This window comes from Rhinatrema bivittatum, chromosome 6 (genome assembly GCF_901001135.1).
Source record: "Rhinatrema bivittatum chromosome 6, aRhiBiv1.1, whole genome shotgun sequence".
NCBI classification, from domain to species: Eukaryota; Metazoa; Chordata; class Amphibia; order Gymnophiona; family Rhinatrematidae; genus Rhinatrema; species Rhinatrema bivittatum.
In genome coordinates, this window is record NC_042620.1 from 190,241,036 (window position 1) to 190,262,763 (window position 21,728).

At 41.1% G+C, this 21,728-nt stretch overlaps 1 protein-coding gene across 1 annotated transcript in view; it reads left to right on the forward strand.

The window, feature by feature from the left end:
- Window positions 1-21,728, forward strand: part of PARD3B (par-3 family cell polarity regulator beta) — a 2,091,605-nt gene that overhangs the window by 1,105,856 nt on the left and 964,021 nt on the right. Inside the window, 1 exon segment of the mRNA XM_029606318.1 lies at window positions 7,784-7,969. Coding sequence (XP_029462178.1) covers window positions 7,784-7,969 — 186 coding nt within the window.

Sequence of the window (21,728 nt, forward strand, 5' to 3'; positions counted from 1 at the left end):
CAAAGTACTATGTCTCTGTCTCTGTTATCGGCCTTGGGCCACGTGCTCTATGTGCAAGCTCGATTTCTACCAAAATGTTTTGACCCTCTGAAGCTGGGGAGCCATTTGCTTAAAAGGTAAGAAAAAAGGTGCAGATTTTAATGGCTACTGCCTTCACATCCTTGTAGGCTTTGGTCTCTGGCCACTCCCCTGATCCTAAGATTACACCGCCTGGAGTGGTTTTCGAGATCCTCAATTTTTCAGCTAAAAGCTAATTTTCATTCTAAAGGAGTTGTTGCTATGTCACAAGTTCATTAATAGAATCAGCATGTCCCTTGACTCGGACATCTGGGTCATCATTTGGATCCCAGTGTCACAAGATCATCTTGGATATCCGATATTGAGGATAGTGGATCTTTTTTATGTTGTTTCAAGTCATTACGTAGATCCAGAAACCATCCATGCAGTTCGTCCCAAGTTGGAAAATTAAAGGAGCCAGGGCCTACAATAGACGGCTGTTCCTCCTGTTCTGTTGAAGTTTTTTCAGTGTTGGCTGTGACATGTTCGCCTTCCTCGATCGAGGGGTGAGCAGATTGTTTAATGAATGAAAGTGTTTGATGTCCAGAGTTTTCTGTTTGGAGGCCATTTCCCGAGTTTAGACAACCAGTAACGAAGAGCATTAAAACTTGCTGAATTGCAGTATTTATAACGAATTAGGTGATCGGGGGTGTGGAGCTCTCAGATCAGACATCTATCCTCATCCAGTAAAAATGCAGACCAGATAGTCCAAGTCATTGAAGCTAAAAGTAGGAGCTTTGATATCAGTGTTATCATCTATCTGGGGTCCATTGACCTCAATAGAAATGGTATCCATGAACTTTAAAAAGATTTCCATAATCTAGGCATGAAGATAAGAAACACCACAAAGGCTGTTGCATTTTCAGAAGTATTATCTGTTCTTGGAAAAGGAGATAAGAGGCTTTGCCATATAAATAAGTTTAATACCTGGCTCAAATCCTGGTGTACAGAAAATGGTTTTGGATACATTGGAGGATGGGGTCATGCATGGAGCAGTAAAAGGCTATATGGAAAGGATGGCCTACATTTGTCTGCAGCAGGAAGAAGGATGTTAAGTGAGAAATTTAGATCTTACATTAATAGATGTTTAATCTAAAGTATGGGGGTGGCAGGAGTTGGCCCTTGAAATTGGCTTGTCACCCTCAAGCAATACAAGCACTACAGACATGCAAAGTGAAAATAACAAAATCATTCAGCTCAAAAAATCAGAAAAGTTTCCTAGGAAGTGCAACATAGCAAGGGAGAAAAATTGGAACGCTATGACTACAAATGCTTGTAGTTTGGACAATAAAATCCCAGACCTGCAGGCCTTAATGGTGGAGGCAGACTTGGATGTTTTTGCTGTCATGAAGACATGGTTCACGGATTCTCATGACCGGGATACAGCCAGACTGGGCTATAACTTGTTAAGGAATGACAGAAAGGACAAAAAAGGGGGAGGAGTGGCACTTTATGTCAAAAATTAATATCCAAGCAACTTAACTGCAAGGAAAGTGGAGTAGAGAAGAAGCATTATGGGCCGTCTTTATAAAAAAGATGACGGTACATCCATTTTTACTGGAGTGGTATACAGGCCTCTGATCAAAGATATTAAAAAAGTGGGAAAGAAGGGGAAAGAGTTGATTGTTGGTGACTTTAATCTACTGGACGTAGATTGGAGAATCCCTTCTGCAGAAACTAACAGTAGAGGGATAGTGGATGCCCTGCAAGGGGGTTCTGTTCAAAACAATGGTAATGAACCCATGAGTGAGGGAATTATACTTGACCTAATGCTCACTAATGGGGATAATATCTCTAATGTCTGGGTGGGTGCCCACTTCAGCACCAGTGATCATCAAACAGTATGGCTTGTTATTGCAAATAGGATCCAGAGAAATCATACAAAGACCCGAGTTTTGAACTTCAAAAAAACAGACTTTGTAGAAATGGAGAAATATCTGGAGGTAGACCTTGAAGACTGGGAGAAATGGGAGAGGTCATACAACAGTGGGCCAAACTAAAAGGAGCAATTACAAAAGCAACAAATCTATATGTTAGAAAAGTAAACAAAAGTAAGAGAAATAAACCAATCTGGTTCACAAAGGACGTGGCTGATGTAATAAAAGCAAAAGAAGCAGCATTTAAGACATATAAATGATCCCAAAAAGTGGAAAACAGGGAGGATTATCTGGAGAAACTGAGGGAGACGAAAAAAGTAATCAAGAAAGCAAAAAGTCAGGTGGAGGAAAGGATTGCCAAGGAGATAAAGCAAGGTGACAAAACATTTTTCAGAATCATCAGAGAAAGGTCCATAGTGGTATAGTGAAATTGACAGGTGATAAGGATCAATGGATGGAGAGAGACAACAAAATGAGGAAAAATATTAAACAAATACTTCAGTTCAGTGTTCACTAAGGAAGACCCTGGAGAAGGGCCGTCACTTGTTATCAAAACTGTAGAAGGGGGTAGTGTAGGCGAAACTTCATTTACAGAAGATAATGTATGAGAACTGCTAAGAAAACTGAAAGTGAACAAAGCCATGGGACCTGATGAGGTTCATCCCAGAATACTGAGGGAACTCAGAGATGTGCTGGCGGGTCCGCTGTGAAACCTGTTCAATAAATCCCTGGAAAAGGATGTAGTGCCTAGTGATTGGAGAAGAGCAGTGGTGGTCCCGCTTCACAAGAGTGGTAGTAGAGAAGAGGCTGGAAACTACAGGCCAGTTAGCATCACTTCAGTGGTGGGAAAATTAATGGAGACTCTACTGAAGGAAAGGATAGTGAAGTAAACTGTCTACAATCTAGTGGGTTGCTCATTAGAGGCAGAATGGATTCACCAGGGGAAGGTCCTATCAGACAATTATAATTGATTTCTTTGATTGGGTACTAGAAAACTGGATCAGAGAAGAGCGCTCAATGTAATTTAGTTGGATTTTAGTAAAGCTTTTGATGCAGCCCCACATAGAAGACTCATCAACAAAATGAGAAGTTTAGGAGTGAGCTCCAAGGTGATGGCATGAATTATAAACTGGTTGACGGATGGAAGACAACGGGTGATGGTAAATGGGACCTAATCTGAAGAGAGAATGGTGTTCATTAGAGTGCCAAAGAGATCAGTGTTAGGACAGGTTCTGTTCAACATCTTTGTAAGCGACATTGTGGAAGGGATAGAAGGTAATGTTTGTCTATTTGCAAATGATACTAAGATCTGCAACAGAGTGGACACGCTGGAAGGAGTACAGAGAATGAGATGGGATTTAAGGAAGCTGGAAGAGTGGTCTAAGATATGGCAGAGTCATGCATCCTGGGTGTGGTAATCCAAAAGAACTGTATGTGTTGGGGGTGAAGAGCTGATGTGCATGGAGCAGGAGAGAGACCTTGTGGTGATAGTGTCTAACGACCTGAAGTCGACAAAGCAATGTGACATGGCGATAGCTAAAGCCAGAAGAATGCTAGGCTGCATAGAAAGAGGAGTATCTAGTAAGAAAAGGAAAGTGATAATCCCCTTGTACAGGTCCATGGTGAGGCCTCACCTGGAGTACTGTGTTCAGTTCTGGAGACAGTATCTCAAAGGAGACAGAGAAAGAATGGAGGCGGTTCTCCCCACCCACTCTCCCCAACCAACAACAACTTTCTTTTCCTTGGATGTTTCCTTTTTCTGCTAATCAGCTTAAAATACAGACTCCCATTATATCCATGATGGACCCCCTGGGGTCCTGAGATCACACTTTCAGAGCCACTGATTTACTGCATAGAAGAAAGATATGTGATTAATGACTAAAATACCCAGATTAGCCAGTTTGGGGTTTTTCAGCATACATCTCTGTCCTCTGTGAGAGAGTTGTCTTCTTATTATAAGTATGATACACATTCTTAGTGACGAGTGTAAATTTTGTAGGCTGTTTCTTTAAAACAGCTGGACTGTGTATATGGCTTACAAGCACATAGTACTATTTGTAATGCCCCTGCAATTCTGGGGTCACAGAAGAAACAGCATAACTAAAATGTTGTTGCATAAATTACATCCTGCTTCACAATCAACAAACCTGAAGCTCCCCACCTAATTCAATTATCTGAAGAAAGCTACAGGGTGCCTGCCTTCAGGCTCAAATCTCTCTCTGCTTCCTTCTCCAGTCCCTCCCCTTAAAAAAATGCTTGCAGGGAGAAGGAGGAGCAGACAGAGCAAAGGAAAGAAAAGGCACTCTACTCCCTAATCCAGTGTCTCCCCTCCTATTCCTTTCCCCCTCCCCCATCTTCCAGGGAACAGGAGGAGAGAGTGAAGTTGGAGTGAACAGAGAAAACAGTCAGAATGTTTGATCCCTTCAAGATCTCTTAAATCAAACCAAAGATAATTTTAATATAATTCCTGGATAGAGTGATGAATTTTTTCTAATGGAACATAGTTATAAAAAACTGCATATGTAGCCAAAAATTCAACTATTTATTAAGTCATAAGATATAAGCTTATAGCTGTGAAATAGTTTTGTCTTGAATTAAAATACGGTGCGACCATCCTTTTTATATTTTCTTGACTTTCCAAATATACTAGCTTATGTATACTGAAAATGGCCTCATTATCAGCAGTTTATCATGCTGTTAATTACACAGAAAAATACATTTGCATGTGTTGGACACAGGATAACACACAAATGGGTGGGTCATTCTTTAAAACACAATGTGGCCTTATCGCATGCGTTAGGGCCTTAGCGCGTGTGATAAGGCCCTAACGCAGGTGATAGCGACCATATTGCGATGTGAAAATTTAAATGAGGGAAAGGGGAGAGGTTAGGGCGGGGTTAGGAAAAATCTTTCCAGTACTGCTTCAGGCAATAATGTTTCAGACATTATCGCTAGCAGTATCGCCGGAAATAATGCCACCTTTTACTGTGGCGCTATTGGGGTGCTAGTGTGTGCTGTTCCACAACCACGGTGGGTGAAAATGCACCACAGCAATGCGGCCGGGTGCACACTATCACCCCCGTCCCTTTTTTTTTCGCAGCTCGTGATTCTGCTATATTTATAGCGGAATGATGAATCTAGGCCAAAAAGAGGTTAAATTAGTACAAGTTGGAAATTTGTGAGGACTGAGCCAGTCAAGTCTTCCATGAATTGAAATTTATGCTGTCTCTGTCAGCTGTAGGACACCAGCAGTTGCAGATTTCCAAAAGACATTCAGGTTTATGTAACAGTTGTTTATACTTGTTACATTTTGTATTTGTATATATTTAATATTGTTTAAAGGATGTTAAAGGTTTTCAATAAAAAATTGACTTTTTTATATAGTGAGAGATGTGAATCTTTATGCAAAATGATGCAAATTTTGCACATAATTGTGCAGCATTTTGAAAAATCTGCCATAACATTACTCACATTTGCCATAGAATATTGAAAAATCTGCCATAGGAACTGTGGGGACTGTGACTGTTTATATTCTGACTAATCATTTATATTTAAATGTAATTGGATCAGTAGCATGACTTTTTCTCTAAAGATGTGTGCTACAGTGCAACAGACTCTGGTTTGAGTCTCCTGTGTACTGGGGTCAGGCATAGCGCAGAGGTGTTAAACTTAATCCTGTGGAGGGATGGATAGCAGGTATACCTAGTGTGGCAGCACCTGCTGGCCACAGAAAGCATTGCTGAAGGATAAGAATATGCCATGCTGGGTCAGACCAAGGGTCCATCAAGCCCAGCATTCTGTTTCCAACAGTGGCCAATCCAGGCCATAAGAACCTGGCAAGTACCCAAAAACGAATTCTATTCCATGTTACTGTTGCTAGTAATAGCAGTGGCTATTTTCTAAGTCAACTTAATAGCAGATATTGGACTTCTCCTCCAAGAACTTATCCAATCCTTTTTTAAACACAGCTATACTAACTGCACTAACCACATCCTCTGGCAACAAATTCCACATCATCTTGCAGAGGATGTCTCTCTAGCTGTTGGAGCTGGCAAGGGTTTCTGGTGCTGCCTAGGCATGCCATCTGGGTTGAGGAGTTTAAAGAGAGGAAAAAGGTGAGGTGCTGGGCAAAAATATATAATCATAATTTTCAGGCTGTTTTACAGTCATTTTGCTTATCTGTTCTCTAACACTTTCTTTTATAGTCATGGTTTCAAAGTACAAACTGTAATCTGTTGTACCTAGAGACTTCATTTGCATTTGTTTGCATGATATTGCTGTTGCTTCACAAAACAGTTATACTTAGTCAGTGTTCTCAATATCATCATTTATACTGCCATTACTTATGTCTCAAATGGCATAATATTTGCCTGCTTCTTTAATATGCTATCAAATTTAATGATAACTATACTTAAATGTATTGTTCATTAATTTACACCCACCAGTTACTATCTTTGCTTTCTGCAAATGGTAGAATGTATAGTAAAACTAAAACACCTTACTAAAATCAAATAATTGAAGAAATGTCTAGTTACATATTTATTTATATCAAATATATTCTGAATGTATATTAACATTGCTGGGGTTATGCACATATTCTTATGCAAGAGGAAGCTACCATTTTAGTATTGTTGATCTGCTTATTTGCACTACACTAGTTTCACAGATGAATGACCTTTGCTCAGTGAGAATGTGTTCAAAGAAAAAAAAAATAATGTGGTGGGTTTAATTAAAATATAATTAGAATAGAGAGTGAAAAATTCATTTACTGCTTCATCACTGGTGTGCCTAATCTAGTGATGGTGACTCTGTTCCATGGTTACCTGCAATAGATCTCATGTGCAGTACTGCAGGCTCGCAAGTGGCTTTCAACTGAACAGGAGTCTTGTCCCTTTCAATAAGACACCCACTAATTTGATAATTCTAGATGTTATAATCTGATAGCACTCCATCTGAAAAGTCATTCCCCTTCACTAACCTTGTCTATTAAAAATGTTTTCAGGATAAATTGTTTGGTGTTTAAAAATATTTTAGCTGGAAAAATTCAGACTTTATCCATTTTCATTATTGCAGTCCTGTTACCTGCTGTAATTTTAATATTCTAAATATGTTACCTGTTCAGCCAATGTTGCACAGCACTTGACCAAAACCTACTGGAAGAGAGTTCATAGCAGAAGAAACCACTTTGAAAACAGTGTCTTTAAGAGTAAGGGGAATTCTTAGTGTGAATAATTTAGCAACTCATTTGATAGCCTAAGCTCTCATTGACAGATAATTTCAGTTGATGTAATATCAGAGAACAAGTGGTTTCAAGGTCTTTGGAATGCCAAAATAGTGTAATATCTGATATATAAAAATACCATTAGTAAATACCATTATTAAAATTTGTTTTTTTTTTCTCCTTTCAGGAGGAAGGAAGTAGCCTAGTGGTTAGAGTAGTGGTTCTCAATTCAGTTCTCGGAACACATCTAACCAGTTGAATTTTCAAGCTGTCCACAGTGAATATGCATGAGAGAGATTTTCATGCCCTTTGTTTGCAGATGTATCTCATGCATACATATTGTGGATATCCTTAAAACATGATGGGTTAGTTGTATCCCAAGGACTTAGTTGAGAACAACTGAGTTAGAACAATGGGTTGTGAACTAGGAATGATAGGGTTCTAATCACACTTTTCCTACTGATATTCCTTGTTACCTTGGACAAGTCACGTCCATTACCCATCTTGGGGCAGGGGCTTAATGTAGCTGAAAAAATATGTTGCAAGCCTCCTTGAGCTAAAATTGGAAAGTCACTCTTGAAATACAAAATATTATAATATTATTATTTATTTGTATTTAAATCAACAGAAAGGAGAACCTGACTGCAGTATGCCCTGTTTTGAGAGTACCACTCAACTAACCTTTGAAATACCTCTAAATGATTCTGGATCTGCTGGACTCGGATTGAGCTTGAAAGGAAACAAATCCAGGGATACTGGAGCTGACCTAGGAATCTTTATCAAGTCTGTCATCCATGGAGGAGCTGCATATAAGGTATGGAAGACTAATGATGGTATCTCCTAGCGGACAAAGAAGAGAGCTATGAAAATATTTTATGTCTAATATCCCTATTCACTACAAAGTTGATGTACTAAACTGTATTCAAATTGCCATGGTGATGTCTAAAATAAATGATATACAGAATGCAGCAATATTAAAATGGCCACATTGAACTGAACACAGCCACATTCATAGTAAAATGTTGTAATTCATCCCCTGCAACCTTTTAGCTGACCTGAGAAATCAGGCAGATTAACATGGACTAGAGAGGACTTTAAGCAGGGAAGAGAATGGTGTGCATCCAGTGTTCAGGTTCTATCTGTCTTCTACCTCTCTCCTGTGTCCCCCTCTACCTCAAACTAAAACATAGCTGGCCTTCTAGCCATCTCCCCCACCCTCAGGCCTGGAAAACATTGGACCTTCCAGGCTCTACTCTCACAAGCACATCCAGAGGCATAACCATGAGTGGGCCTTGGAGCCTGTGCCCCTTCACTTTCGGCTCAGTCCTCCGACACTAGCAGAGAGCTGCCCCATCTGAGTCGACTCACTAAAGATGGAGCAGTTTGAGAACCCGGAAGTAGTGGAATCGTTGGCAGTCCATGATTCTCTGCGCCTTTAATGAAGCTACCTTGAATGGGAAATGCAATTGCCCTTGGGCCACATATCTAAAAGTTTTAGGCCATGAAAGTCTGTTTACTTTTAGCTGTTAATCATTTACCAGCCCCCCCCCCCACCCTTTTCCTGTCAGCCCCTTTAATATTCAGGAATGCCTGAGCCGGATTGGAGCCTATTTCCAAAATTGCTCTTTAGCAGCCTGAGCAATTTACCATTGCATAAAGTAGCTGCCTTAAACCACAGAGGGAGAGTGAGAAACATCAGAGGCAAGCCAGGGAGACCGTGAAGAGAGGAGAGATACAAAATGTTGCCAGAAATTGAAATGGTTTTGTAGCCACGGCTGTGGAGATCCACATTGGTAGGGGTAAGGATTTGGGGCAGGGATGGTAGGCTGACCATATTGCATATGCATTGTGCTCATAAGTTTACACACCCCTGACAGAATTTGTAAGATGCGTAGCATTTTAAGAAAACATGAGTGATCAGTCAAACCACGTCTGTTGTTTTCAATGTGTTTCAAATTAAACCTATTATGAATCACAGAATAGCACAATCATTAAACAAACCATAGCATTAAGGGAAATAATAAAATGGTCCTGTTCAAAAGTTTACATATCCTTGAATGTGTTGGCTAATAATATGCACTCAAGTTGACAGACACAGGTTGAGATGGCAGTGAATGATAGGTATCCACACTTGTACCTTGTTTGATTGTAATTAGTGTCTGTGTATAGTCAGTGAGATCCTTAACTCTTGAGAAACCCTTGTGTATTTCATTCAGGGCTACACTGACTTTGGTGGTTACTGACGCATGGGGAAAGCAAAAAAAAAAGTGTCACAGGATCTGTGAGCAAACATAGTTCAACTTTATCAATCAGGAAAAGGATATGAAAAGGTTTCCAAAGATTTGAAAATGCCAATGAGTACTCTGATCAAGAAGTGGAAAATTATGGGTTCTGTTAATACCAAGGTAGACCAAGAAAGATTTCAGACACAACTGCCAGGAACATTTGTGTGGCTGTAAAAAAAAACAAAACAAAAACAAACAAACAAAAAAAAAACCTCACAAGCAACTCTTACTGAAATACAGGCTTCTCTGAAACAAAACGTTATGGGTGCTTCGGCAAGCACAATAAGGAGATACTTGAACAAAAAAGGGCTGCAAGGTAGAGCTGCCAGAAAAAACATTGCTGCAGCAGCACCAAAACAGCCCGCTTACAATGTGCCAAACAGCACCTAGAGAAGCCTCAAAACTTCTGGAACAAAATAATTTGGAGTGGTGAGACCAAAATTGAACTTCATGGTCACAGTCATAAATGCAATAAAAGAGAAGCAGACCATCCCTACCATGAAGATGGAGATGGATCTCTTTCTGTTTTGAGGGGGTGTGAGCTACAGTGGAACAGGGAATTTAGTTAAAATTGATGGCAGGATGAATGCAGTATCTTATCAGAAAATATTAGAGGAAAATTTGCATTCATCAGCCAGGAAGCTGTGCATGGGGCGCACTTGGACTTTCCAACCATGACAGTGATCCAAAACATAAGGCCAAGTCGACCCTTCAGTGGCTGCAGCAGAAGAAAGTGAAGGTTCTGGAGTGGCCATCCCAGTCTCCTGCCCTCAACATCATTGAGCCACTTTGGGGAGAACTCAAATATATGCAGTTCATGCTAGAAAACCAAAGAATTTACAGGATCTGGAGGCTTTTTGCCAAGAAGAATGGGCAGCTTTACCACATGAGAAGATAAAGAGCCTCATTCACAACTATCACAAAAGACTGCAAGCCATCATTGATGCAAAAGGGGGCAATACATAGTATAGTTGCTAGCAGGAGAGAAACCTGCTCCCTACTGCCAGTGAAGATTTAGAAACTTTTTTGAGAGATTAGTTCGGTCTTGAGGGGATGGGGATGGGTCTCAAAATCCAAGTTGATTTTTGCTTCTTCATTAGGCCATGTTGACAGCAATTCCTTATGTTTTGTTGTTTTTATTACCTTCCCTGTCTTCCTAAAGCTACAATGTTAGGGGGAAGTGTACTAGCAGTAGGATACTGGCTGCTTCAGGCTGTTCAACAAAAACAACACAAACTGCTACAATACAAGGGAGGTTCAAATACCTCCTAGGGAAGAACCAGCAGCAAAGCCAAAGCTTCAAGCTCCACTGATGGAGCATCTTGACCCACGTCAGGGCACGCAGATGGTACAGGGAGCACATCGTTCATCCCCACACCACATTATTGAAGATGCCAGAGGACCACATGGTTATGAGGTATCGCCTCATCTTTGGTCAAAAAGCCATCGTACCAGGATGCAGTTTCCTCTCTTCATGCTGTAAGGTCTGCTAATGTTTATATCCATTTAAAACACTTTCTACAATGCTCGAGATAATGCCTCTTTTAATCTTGTGCAATATTATTTGTGGTCCATGATAACGTCTGTTGTCGCGTGCTAAAAATGTTTTTCCACGATACCCCAAATCAAAAAGGTGGTGTGTTATTCCATATTAAATCCAGCATTATTATGCATTTTTTTCAGCAGAATGCGGTAGACATATCTCATTTGCATATTTTCCTGGTTTTGCTTATCTTATTTAAATACTAACGCGCAATGCAATAAATAATGTGCTTCTATCACATGTTAAACCCCGTTTATCGTGCAATGAGGTCCTAACGAGGATTTATGAATGACTCTATTTGTTTGGAAATTCCCAGTAACAAGAAATGCTTCACTGCTACAGAAAAGCTTTTACATAAAAAGACAAAGATTTCATTTCAACTTTACAAAGCAAATAAAAGAAAAGCACATTTAGCCAACTCATCCTGAAGCCTGCAATCCTGTTCTTGCCTCAGCCAACTATAATTTGAGAGTTGGTAAACCTGGCTTGGATTGAGACATATAAACCGGCATGATGTTCCGACGAATGTCGGTATATAAAAATCAACAAATAAATAAATAAATATAGGGGTAGATTTTATAAAAGTACGCCTGCACGTACTTTTGTTTGCGCGACTGGCGCAAACAAGAGTACGCCAGATTTTAATAGATACGCGCGTATCTTTTAAAATCCGGGATCGGCGAGCGCAAGGCTGCGCAAAATCAGCAGCCTGCACGCACTGAGCCGCGCAGCCTGCCTCCGTTCCCTCTACCCCCCCCTACCTTTGTTTGAAAAGTTACGCCTGCCCGAGGCAGGAATAACTCGCACGCGCCGGCCGGCCGCCGGTGCGTGATTCCCCTGCCCAGGAGCAGTTTCGGTGGCCTCGGCCATGCCCCTGAAACGCCCCCGGGCTGGAACCACGCACATGGCCCCGCCCCTGCATGACACGCGTACCCCTTTGAAAATCTGCCCCATACTGTTTATCTATAAAGCTGACTAACAAGCAACTCTGCCCTGTTATACTATGCATAAGATCAAGAGATTATTTTCAGGTATACTATGTGTAAAGCCTAGTATATGATGGGACTATCTGAAAGAGTATACATGTACCGTATGTACAGTGTGGTGTGAAGCACTACTCTGCATTTTATAAAAGATAGGATGTGAACATGATTTATGATGGGAAATGCAGTGGGTGATAGTTGTATAGAGTCTGGCCAACCACTGTTTGAGAACCTTGATTATCTGCAGAGAAAGCGGTACTGTCTCTTTAAAATTGACTTTTGCCCTTACAAAATGCAGATGATATCTCGGAGAACAGAGGTTTTTAATGTGTCTTCTCAAGGCATATATTTAGGGCTTCTGGTTTTAGGTTTTAACTAATAAACATCCTTAAAGCACTGCAAGTACAAAAAACAAACAGGTGTTTAGTCTTAGTGAATAAAAACTAGAAAAGCAGTACTGCCCCTGATGCTCTCTCACACCGCCCTTTGCCATGCTTTGGATCTTAGTCTTTTCTGTGCCTTTTCAACACCGACAACTCTTTAGCATCTCATGGGTGTCCCTTCTTCTTTTCCTGCCAGCTTTGCTGCACAGCTGTTCAAATTGGTGAGCTTTGGAGAAGGTGGTAAGAGGACAAAATGAACAGGGAGTTTGAGAATGGTAGGAGCAGAAGTGTAGAGAAAATTGAGGGCACGCCTGTGTGAGGAAAATGGTGGGGATGGGGTTGTGTGAGGAGAGAGTGCTAGATGATGGGGTGGGGAAGCATATGCTGCTGGTGGTTACTGGGGTGACTTTGAGTATTGTTTTGTATGGCAGTAGATTTCTGTTAAGGAAATCTATGTATTTGAATTAGTTGGAAGAGGTACCCAGCAGTGGTACTTGTGCTGCAAAAACACTGATAAACGCCAAATTTTGTATCCACAAAGTATCTGTAATTAGCCAGAAAATAAACACCTACATTTACAATTCACAAACGCCTAAAATTAGAAGGCCTACATTTAATAGAGTAAAATGGCATGATATATTTAAATTGTTTCCTATATTTGTTATGAAAGGGAAAAAAAATAAAAGTGATAAAATTGCTCCCATGGAAGCTGTGTGTTTCTGGCAAAGGACTTTCTGGATATAGTACAGTCCCAGATAGAAATAAACATATTTGGATTTTAAGGTTTACAAAGAGGGATAAAAGTCATATAAAATGTGTGAGTGAATAATCCTTTCTGGGCCATTCTGTGGGTGTAGAAAAGGGTAAGAATTCAGTAACTTTGGTCACTCCACTTCTACTCGTCAATATCTTTTTTCAGTTTTGCTAATTTATCCTTTTTGGCCACCAAAACTGTCTCCCAACTACTCCTTTTTACAACAGTTGCTGTTTGGAGGAAACCTTCAGGCCGATACAGTAAAATTTGTGGCAGAGTGGGCGAGCACATAGGCCACTCTCCAGTGTGCGCGATTGAGTAAAAAAAAAAAATCAAATAAAAAAAAAAATCAAATCAGAGGCGCTAGGGACACTAGCGCGTCCCTAGCGCCTCTTTTTTGACAGGAGCAGCAGCTGTCAGCGAGTTTGACAGCCGACGCTCAATTTTGCCGGCGTCGGTTCTCAAACCCGCTGACAGCCACGGTTTCGGAAACCGGACGCCGGCAAAATTGAGTGTCCGGTTTTATTTATTTATTTATTTTTAAATTATTTTTAACTTTAGGGGCCTCCGACTTAATATCGCCATGATATTAAGTCGGAGGGTTACAGAAAAGCAGTTTTTTCTGCTTTTCTGTGCACTTTCCCGGTGACGGCAGAAATTAACGCCTGCCTTTGGGTAGATGCTAATTTCTGAAAGTAAAATGTGCGGCTTGGCTGCACATTTTACTTACTGAATCGCGCAGGAATAACTAACTAATAGGGCCATCAACATGCATTTGCATGTTGCGGCGCTATTAGTTTCGCGGGGGGGTTTGGACGCGCTATTACCCCTTACTGAATAAGGGTTAAGCTAGCGCGTCCAAACGCAGGTTAACAGTGCGCTCCACCAGAGCGCACTGTACTGTATCGACCTGCTTATGATAGCCTGATATTCACCCATTGGAGCACAATAGCAGTGAGAGGCAACTGAGCCCTTCGAGGACAATTTTCAAAATGTAGGTGTATAAAAGAAATATCTGGATTGCAGTTTGAAAACTACCTGCCTCAATGTTGGTAAAAGTGTATGTCTTTTCACAATAAGGCATTTCCAGGGACATTTTGGACAGTGTTGGGAAACAAAACATGAAGACTTGCTTTTCCGATCTGTGCATGTTGTTTCCCAGTCAAAATCTGTCCATAGAAAGAGCAGAAACAAAGTTCACAGGTCCTTTATATAATTTTCAAACAGAAACTATGTATGCACTTTTCTTGAACCTAATTTTTAAAGGGAAAGTTCCTGTAAACTTTGCACCTACATGGAGTTTTTGAAGCTTGTTTTTTTTCTGTAAGTATTTTCAAGTATTAAATGCAGCATCATGCTGGGTACACAGATGCTGCAGGTAACCTTGTTGTCCATGCACCCGGGGAGGGTTTGAGGTCCTGGGGATTTATCACTGTGCCACTGGATAACTTTTGTTGATTCCCTTTGCTGCAGTCCTCTTCTGGGTCAACAGGGCAGTGGCTGGACAGTGTGGTCACTCAGTCATCCTGACCCTCTGATGCTACGTGATGTGTAGCCTGATGACATTATTGGCCTGGTCCATGTACTATAGCCTCTGGACCATTCTCCCCTTGTCCTCCCTTTTGATATAAATGTTGGGGGAGAGGGGAGGATGCTAAGGATGCTGTCTCCTATTGCCCTATTTGGCAATTCAAACTCGGGATGGAGTGGAAATGATCAGGAGGGCGTAGGAGTTTATAAACAATTGCATCCTGTATGCTTCCTTCCTGACTCCCATGCCAAAACCAGCCCATATGCCCTTCCTATATCAATATACTACCAAGATATTACTAGATTGATATGATTGTCTAGTCAGACAGAGTTATTCTGTATAGTATGCTTTATTTATTGTAATGCTGTTGTGTTAACACTGGCTGTTGCAGTTCCATATATAATTGTCACAGCTTCGTAGGTGCAGAGTAACCAAGCCTAGTGTTCTAGGAAGGAGGTGGAATAGTAGGTAAAGAGACACCCACACGGTAATTTCATAGGCACAGCGAGGGTTTGTAATCTGGGTCAGTTTAGATCTGGTTTGGCAACAAACCAGTTGCTTATGGCGAGCTTTCCAGAATTGCCCTGTAGCAGTACTACCTCTAAGAAAATAGGTGACCTTGCTTCCTTGCGCAGTTAGGAATGCCAAAGGTGTGTTCCTGGTGCCTCAAACCTTTTTTCACTCCTAACTTTTACATTATCATGGGTATGATTGTAATTTAGGTAAGTATTGTTAGGTTAATAAAACTACGGCCGCATTTATTCCATCCAAGATCAGTATCTGGTGCCTTTTTATATAAGCTTATTTTGTTTCTACTTTGAGACATGAGGGAGTGTATTAAATCTACTCCTGGCGGGATAGTTGTAACTGCCCTAGTTATGGAAGTTTTGATATACCACCTAACTATTTTTGCGCTGTAGTTTAATAATCCAGCTTTTGGTCTAGAACAGAAGGTGCAGTAACTTGGAGATTGGATAACTTGAATTATAGATAATTTCAAAGCATTATCTGACAGCAAACCAATACACAAATCCCAGATCATTTTGTTAAAGCAGACATGAGGAGTATTACTCATTTCCTTGATGCAATGAACTTCAATACAGTTTGTCTCATCTTATCACCTACCCCTAAGGAATTTCCTTTCCAGCAGTTACTCTCAAATGTAATTTACACAAAAATGATTTTCCTGAAATTAAAAAGAAATTCCTTGGCCTCTTGATGCGTGATAGTTTTAGTTTTCCTTGTGGATATATATTATCATTTTTTGCTAGGGTTATCTCAGTCTGAGCAGTTCTTATCAGTTCTGTGTTCTGTAGAATGACTTTGCATTTTGTTTATGTTGATTTCATTCCTGACACTGGCCTGCTGAGTCAGCCATTACTCACCACTAAAATCTACAGGACAGCATATTTACAACTGATACAAAATGGTATAAGGCATCAATCAAGAGTTAGCTTTTCTATGAGTCTTTTATATTTTCTTGCCTTTATTTGCCTTTCCTTGGAATTATGATCTTATTTTATGACAAAAAAAAAAATTGATAAACTTGAAACATGAATTCCCTGCTACATGCATCCATTGATGATGGCCTTGGGCATTAACACTTTTTTAATTCTTCCTCTTGTCTTTGCATAGACAGTGAGGCAAGGATTAATATGCAAGTTTTCATTCTCTTTGAATGCTAGTTTTAAATTTCATCCTTCTCATTCTAATCATAAATGCTAGATGGGCTTATGGTCCATCATGCCATCTAACTCGCCACAGAGTGAGAAAAATTCCATTCGAAATTATATACTGAATTTTAGTACATGATATTCTAAAGTTCATACATGTATGCTCTGCAAAATAATTATTGAGGAACAGAATGCAAACTAAAAGCCTAGAATTGCAAGATCTCAACTTAACTGGTATTGCTGCACTAATTCCATTGCCAAATGATTTTCAGCTGTTGCGTCCATAGGTCACAGATGGCTGCGACTGCTCTGCCTCACCTCTTTTTTACCTTTCTCCACCTCCATGGGTAAGATGGCTGCCTCTGGTGCCGAAACCCTCTGTGTTTCCAACTCAGCATGGGTGTCCCCGTCCACCATGCTCCTTCTCGTGGCCTCCTAGGGTGCGTGCGCTGCCTACGCTTATCTACACGTCATGGCGGGAACCTCGGGGCTGTCCCCACCGCATGACGTCAGTGCCTCCGGGTATTTAAGCCTCTGCTCTGCTGATAACAAACGAGTTAGCAAGGACTTCAGTTTAGCTACTCTGACCGCTTCTAAGCTGCATGCTTTAGACTCCTCGCTACCCTCCGGGGTATTTCGCTCCTGAAGAAGCTCTGGGAACCCGCTCCTCGGAGGGCCTCTCACTTCCAACTTCCCTTCGGGGCTTTCTTCTACTAACTAAGGCAACCACTTCTCGGGGGTCTTTTTCTCTATTACAGGATCATCTGTGCTTCTACTCACTCCTTGAGGGCCTATCCAGCTCAGAAGTATCCTGCATCACGGACTGCTGGTCCCACCATCACCAACTACCAGGAGGATTCCTTCTCTACTCTTCAGTGAGTACCTCAATGATCCAGCTCTCCATTTCCACCCACCAGGTTCGGCTTATCCCGCTCTGCAGAACACTACCAACCTTGTATATCTGGGTGAGACTTTCCATCTGAGGTTGTCTGAATGTATTGGCACCTTGCTGGACTTCAGTGTCATCTCCTCCTGCCTTATTACCTCTATCTACAGCAGTACAATAAAGCTTTCCATGTCCAGTGTCTGCTCTCTGAGTCTAGCCTATCGCTGTGGTTCCCCACGGGCCCCCTCCCCATGGGATGAGTCATCTCCACAGCGACTCAGAGTCCACACTATGCCTCAAACCCAGCATGAGCTAGTGCAGGTTTACCATCTCAGAGTATTCCTGGTAAATCTACTATATATAAATGGAAAGGATAAATTTCATTAAGATGGGATTTAGAAAATCAGATCAAGAGCCACAAATTCAGTTTGCAACACTGCCCAATTTGGGTCCTTTATTTATCTGTGCATTAGTAAAACTGATGAGACCAAAAATAAAAACTTGATAATAATTAGTCTATAGCAGTGGTCCCAAAGTATGGCTCAAGGGTTGGATGAAGCTCTTAGATGAATTTCATCTGGTCCCTGGCTGCAATGACAGGAGGAGTTTGATACAGCCCACAGCAGTGAGAAAAGGAGGAGTAGTAGGAGAATGTTTCACCTTTACAATCACCTCAGATACCTTTTGGAAGACCCAGGGTGAGTGCGTCCCAATAGACAAACTAGGCGGTCACCTAGGGTGCCAGTCATTAGTGGGCAGCAAAGAGCAGCCATGTGGGGCCACAAGTGGAGCCTATCCCACTCGCAGCTGAGAGGAGTAGAGACTTGGCAGATTGCGAGCAGCAGAGACTCTGCCATGAGCGGTGTCTCTGTGTGTGAGTGAGAGAGCAATGGTGTTGGTGAGAGAGAGGGAGGGAGCTTGTGTAAGGGTGCATGTGTGAAAGACCAAGAACCAAAGTATGCGTAAAAGAGGGGCCTCTCTGAGTGAATAAGGTTGGGCCAGAGCCGGGGCCTGGACTGGGGGGGGGGGGGGGGAGAGGGCGCAAGGCAGAAGGTTTACCTAGGGCACCTAATACCCATGCACCATCCCTGGAAAGGCCAGGTAGAAGCACATCAGAGCAGTGTTGGTGAGGCATATCAGTGCAAGTCCACTATTGATTGGCTGCATTATTTATTGCTGGTCTTAGTCCTACTTGCACCACCCTATACAAGAGCCAAAAAATTCTGTACTGCAGCCCATCTTCCTAAGAGCCACCTATGCCTAAGAAAGGAAGAGAGGCTGCAGTACAGAATTTTTTGGCTCTTGTATAGGGTGGTGCAAGCCATGAGAAGGAATGTGGCAGCACCAAGCCATGGGTTTTGAAGAGCTGCCATAGCAAGTCAGGTAAGAATGGTGGTTCATGGTACTCTGAGCTGTGCCACCATTTCTTTGGAGCTCTGGGTGAGGGGGCATGGACATCGGCCGCAAAGGATGCAGGCTTTGGAGGTGCAGAGTGCAAGAATAATAGTCATAACCCAGATACCATGCCCGAGGATCCCTCCCTTTATTAGAGTCTCCAGAAGGGGTTGTTTTGCTCTTACTGTGTATTATGCATATTGCAAGAGAGGTGAGTAAGAAAAGGGGTCAAGAGAGATGGGGTGAGGGAAAGAGATAAAGGGATGAGAAAATGGAACCTTCATCTGTTGATGGTAAGTTTGGACTTGCTAGGAAGAAGCGCTTGAATCTTGAGACATTTTAAAAAATAATATTTAGAAGTGTGTTTATCTTGTCTGCTAGTTTTCAAGTTAGTATTTGTTTGACAGTGTTATAATTGTTTGCTAGTTTTAAGGCTAGTGTTAGCTTGCCAGTGTTAGAATTGTTTGTGTAGCAGGAAAATAGACTTTGATTCCCTGAGCTAGTAAAAGGTAGTATTTGTTTGCTAGTATTAGAATTGCTTGCCACTGTTATCTTGTTTGCTAGCTTTAAGGTTAGTATTTCTTTGCCAGTTTTACAGTTGTTTGTGTTGTGGGAAAATAAACTTAGATTGTCTGAGCTATTAAAAGATAATATTTCTTTGCCAGTGTTTTTGAGCTGTGAATTTGCAAAAGTCAATCACTTTATCTTAAAAGACGAGAGTTCTTGTTTCTGGCAATGAGTTACTACTTTGAATCCCACGCTTTCTCTCAATTTTTGATATATAGATTATCACCCCCATTAGGTGGAAAGTCTTCAAAACTAGTCAGTTAGTCATGGAAAATACCATTCAATTAACCCTGATTTTAGTGACTAATTTTAGTCCTGCTGCTGGTCATTCACTAATATTAATCACCCAGTTATTTTAAAAGACACCTAATAATTGTTTAAAAACCCTAATCGCATTTAACAGCCTTTAAACTGAGACATTCTATCTTCTCCCTCAGTGCTTGACTGATTGATATAACTGACTCTCTTTTGCTGCTGCATTCATAAAAACAATGTCAGGCAGTAGCCCATTAAAATGCAAGTCATAGAATTAAATCTAGCAACTCTGCTGGGACTTGTTTCACGTCACTTTCACTATAGGATGTAGCCAGCATGTCATTTATATGTGAGATTCACTTCCATAGCATCTCTCAGCCCCTTCCTCTAGCTTTTCCCTCTTAATTTTCTTCTCAGTCTTTCATTCCCATTTCTCATTGCCATCTTCTGGATAAAGGTGGGCCCATGCCAATCACTTGGAGCCCACACATGACAGCAGCGTGCCAGGCGACAGGAACAAGGACAAGGAGGGAGGGGAGGACACGGGAAGGAGATAATGGCTCATCTCGATTACTTAAAAATCTGAATTAAGCTTTAAATAGCTTTTAATGAGAAATGAAGTTTTTTCACACACATCTATTAACTTGTATGGCACAATTATGTGAGACAATTTTGTAATTTGTAACATAATTTCAGATTGTTTTAAATTTAAAGATCCACCAGAGACATGGTGGAAAGAGGATAACCAATGGGACAGTACTATACCGGGGTTCATAACTGTTTATAGTCTGAGACTTCAATTACCCCAATATTGACTGAGTAAATGTATCATCGGGTCACGCTAGAGAGATAACATTCCTGGATGGAATAAATGATAGCTTTATGGAGCAATTGGTTCAGGAACCGACGAGAGAGGGAGCAATTTTAGATCTAATTCTCAGTGGAGCACAGGACTTGGTGAGAGAGGTAACGGTGGTGGGGCCACTTGGCAATAGTGATCATAATATGATCAAATTTGATTTAATGACTGGGAAAGGAACAGTGTGCAAATCCAAGGCTCTCGTGCTAAACTTTCAAAAGGGAAACTTTGATAAAATGAGAAAAATAGTTAGAAAAAAACTGAAAGGAGCAGCCACAAAAGTAAAAAATGTCCAAGAGGCGTGGTCATTGTTAAAAAATACCATTCTAGAAGCACAGTCCAGATTTATTCCACACATTAATAAAGGTGGAAAGAAGGCAAAACGATTACCGGCATGGTTAAAAGGGGAGGTGAAAGAAGCTATCTTAGCCAAAAGATCTTCATTCAAAAATTGGAAGAAGGATCCAACAGAAGAAAATAGGGTAAAGCATAAACATTGGCAAGTTAAATGTAAGACATTGATAAGACAGGCTAAGAGAGAATTTGAAAAGAAGTTGGCTGTAGAGGCAAAAACTCACAGTAAAAACTTTTTAAAATATATCCGAAGCAGAAAGCCTGTGAGGGAGTCAGTTGGACCGTTAGATGATCAAGGGGTTAAAGGGGCACTTAGAGAAGATAAGGCCATCGCGGAAAGATTAAATGATTTATTTGCTTCAGTGTTTACTGAAGAGGATGTTGGGGAGATACCCGTAATGGAGAAGGTTTTCATGGGTAATGATTCAGATGGACTGAATCAAATCACGGTGAACCTAGAAGATGTGGTAGGCCTATAAGACAAACTGAAGAGTAGTAAATCACCTGGACCGGATGGTATACACCCCAGAGTTCTGAAGGAACTAAAAAATGAAATTTCAGACCTATTAGTAAAAATTTGTAACTTCTCATTAAAATCATCCATTGTACCTGAAGACTGGAGGATAGCAAATGTAACCCCAATATTTAAGAAGGGCTCTAGGGGCGATCCGGGAAACTACAGACCGGTTAGCCTGACTTCAGTGCCAGGAAAAATAGTGGAAAGTGTTCTAAACATCAAAATCACAGAACATATAGAAAGACAGGGTTTAATGGAACAAAGTCAGCATGGCTTTACCCAGGACAAGTCTTGCCTCACAAATCTGCTTCACTTTTTTGAAGGCATTAATAAACATGTGGATAAAGGTGAACCGGTAGATATAGTATACTTGGATTTTCAGAAGGCGTTTGACAAAGTTCCTAATGAGAGGCTTCTAGGAAAAGTAAAAAGTCATGGGATAGGTGGCGATGTCCTTTCGTGGATTGCGAACTGGCTAAAAGACAGGAAACAAAGAGTAGGATTAAATGGGCAATTTTCTCAGTGGAAGGGAGTGGACAGTGGAGTGCCTCAGGGATCTGTATTGGGACCCTTACTTTTCAATATATT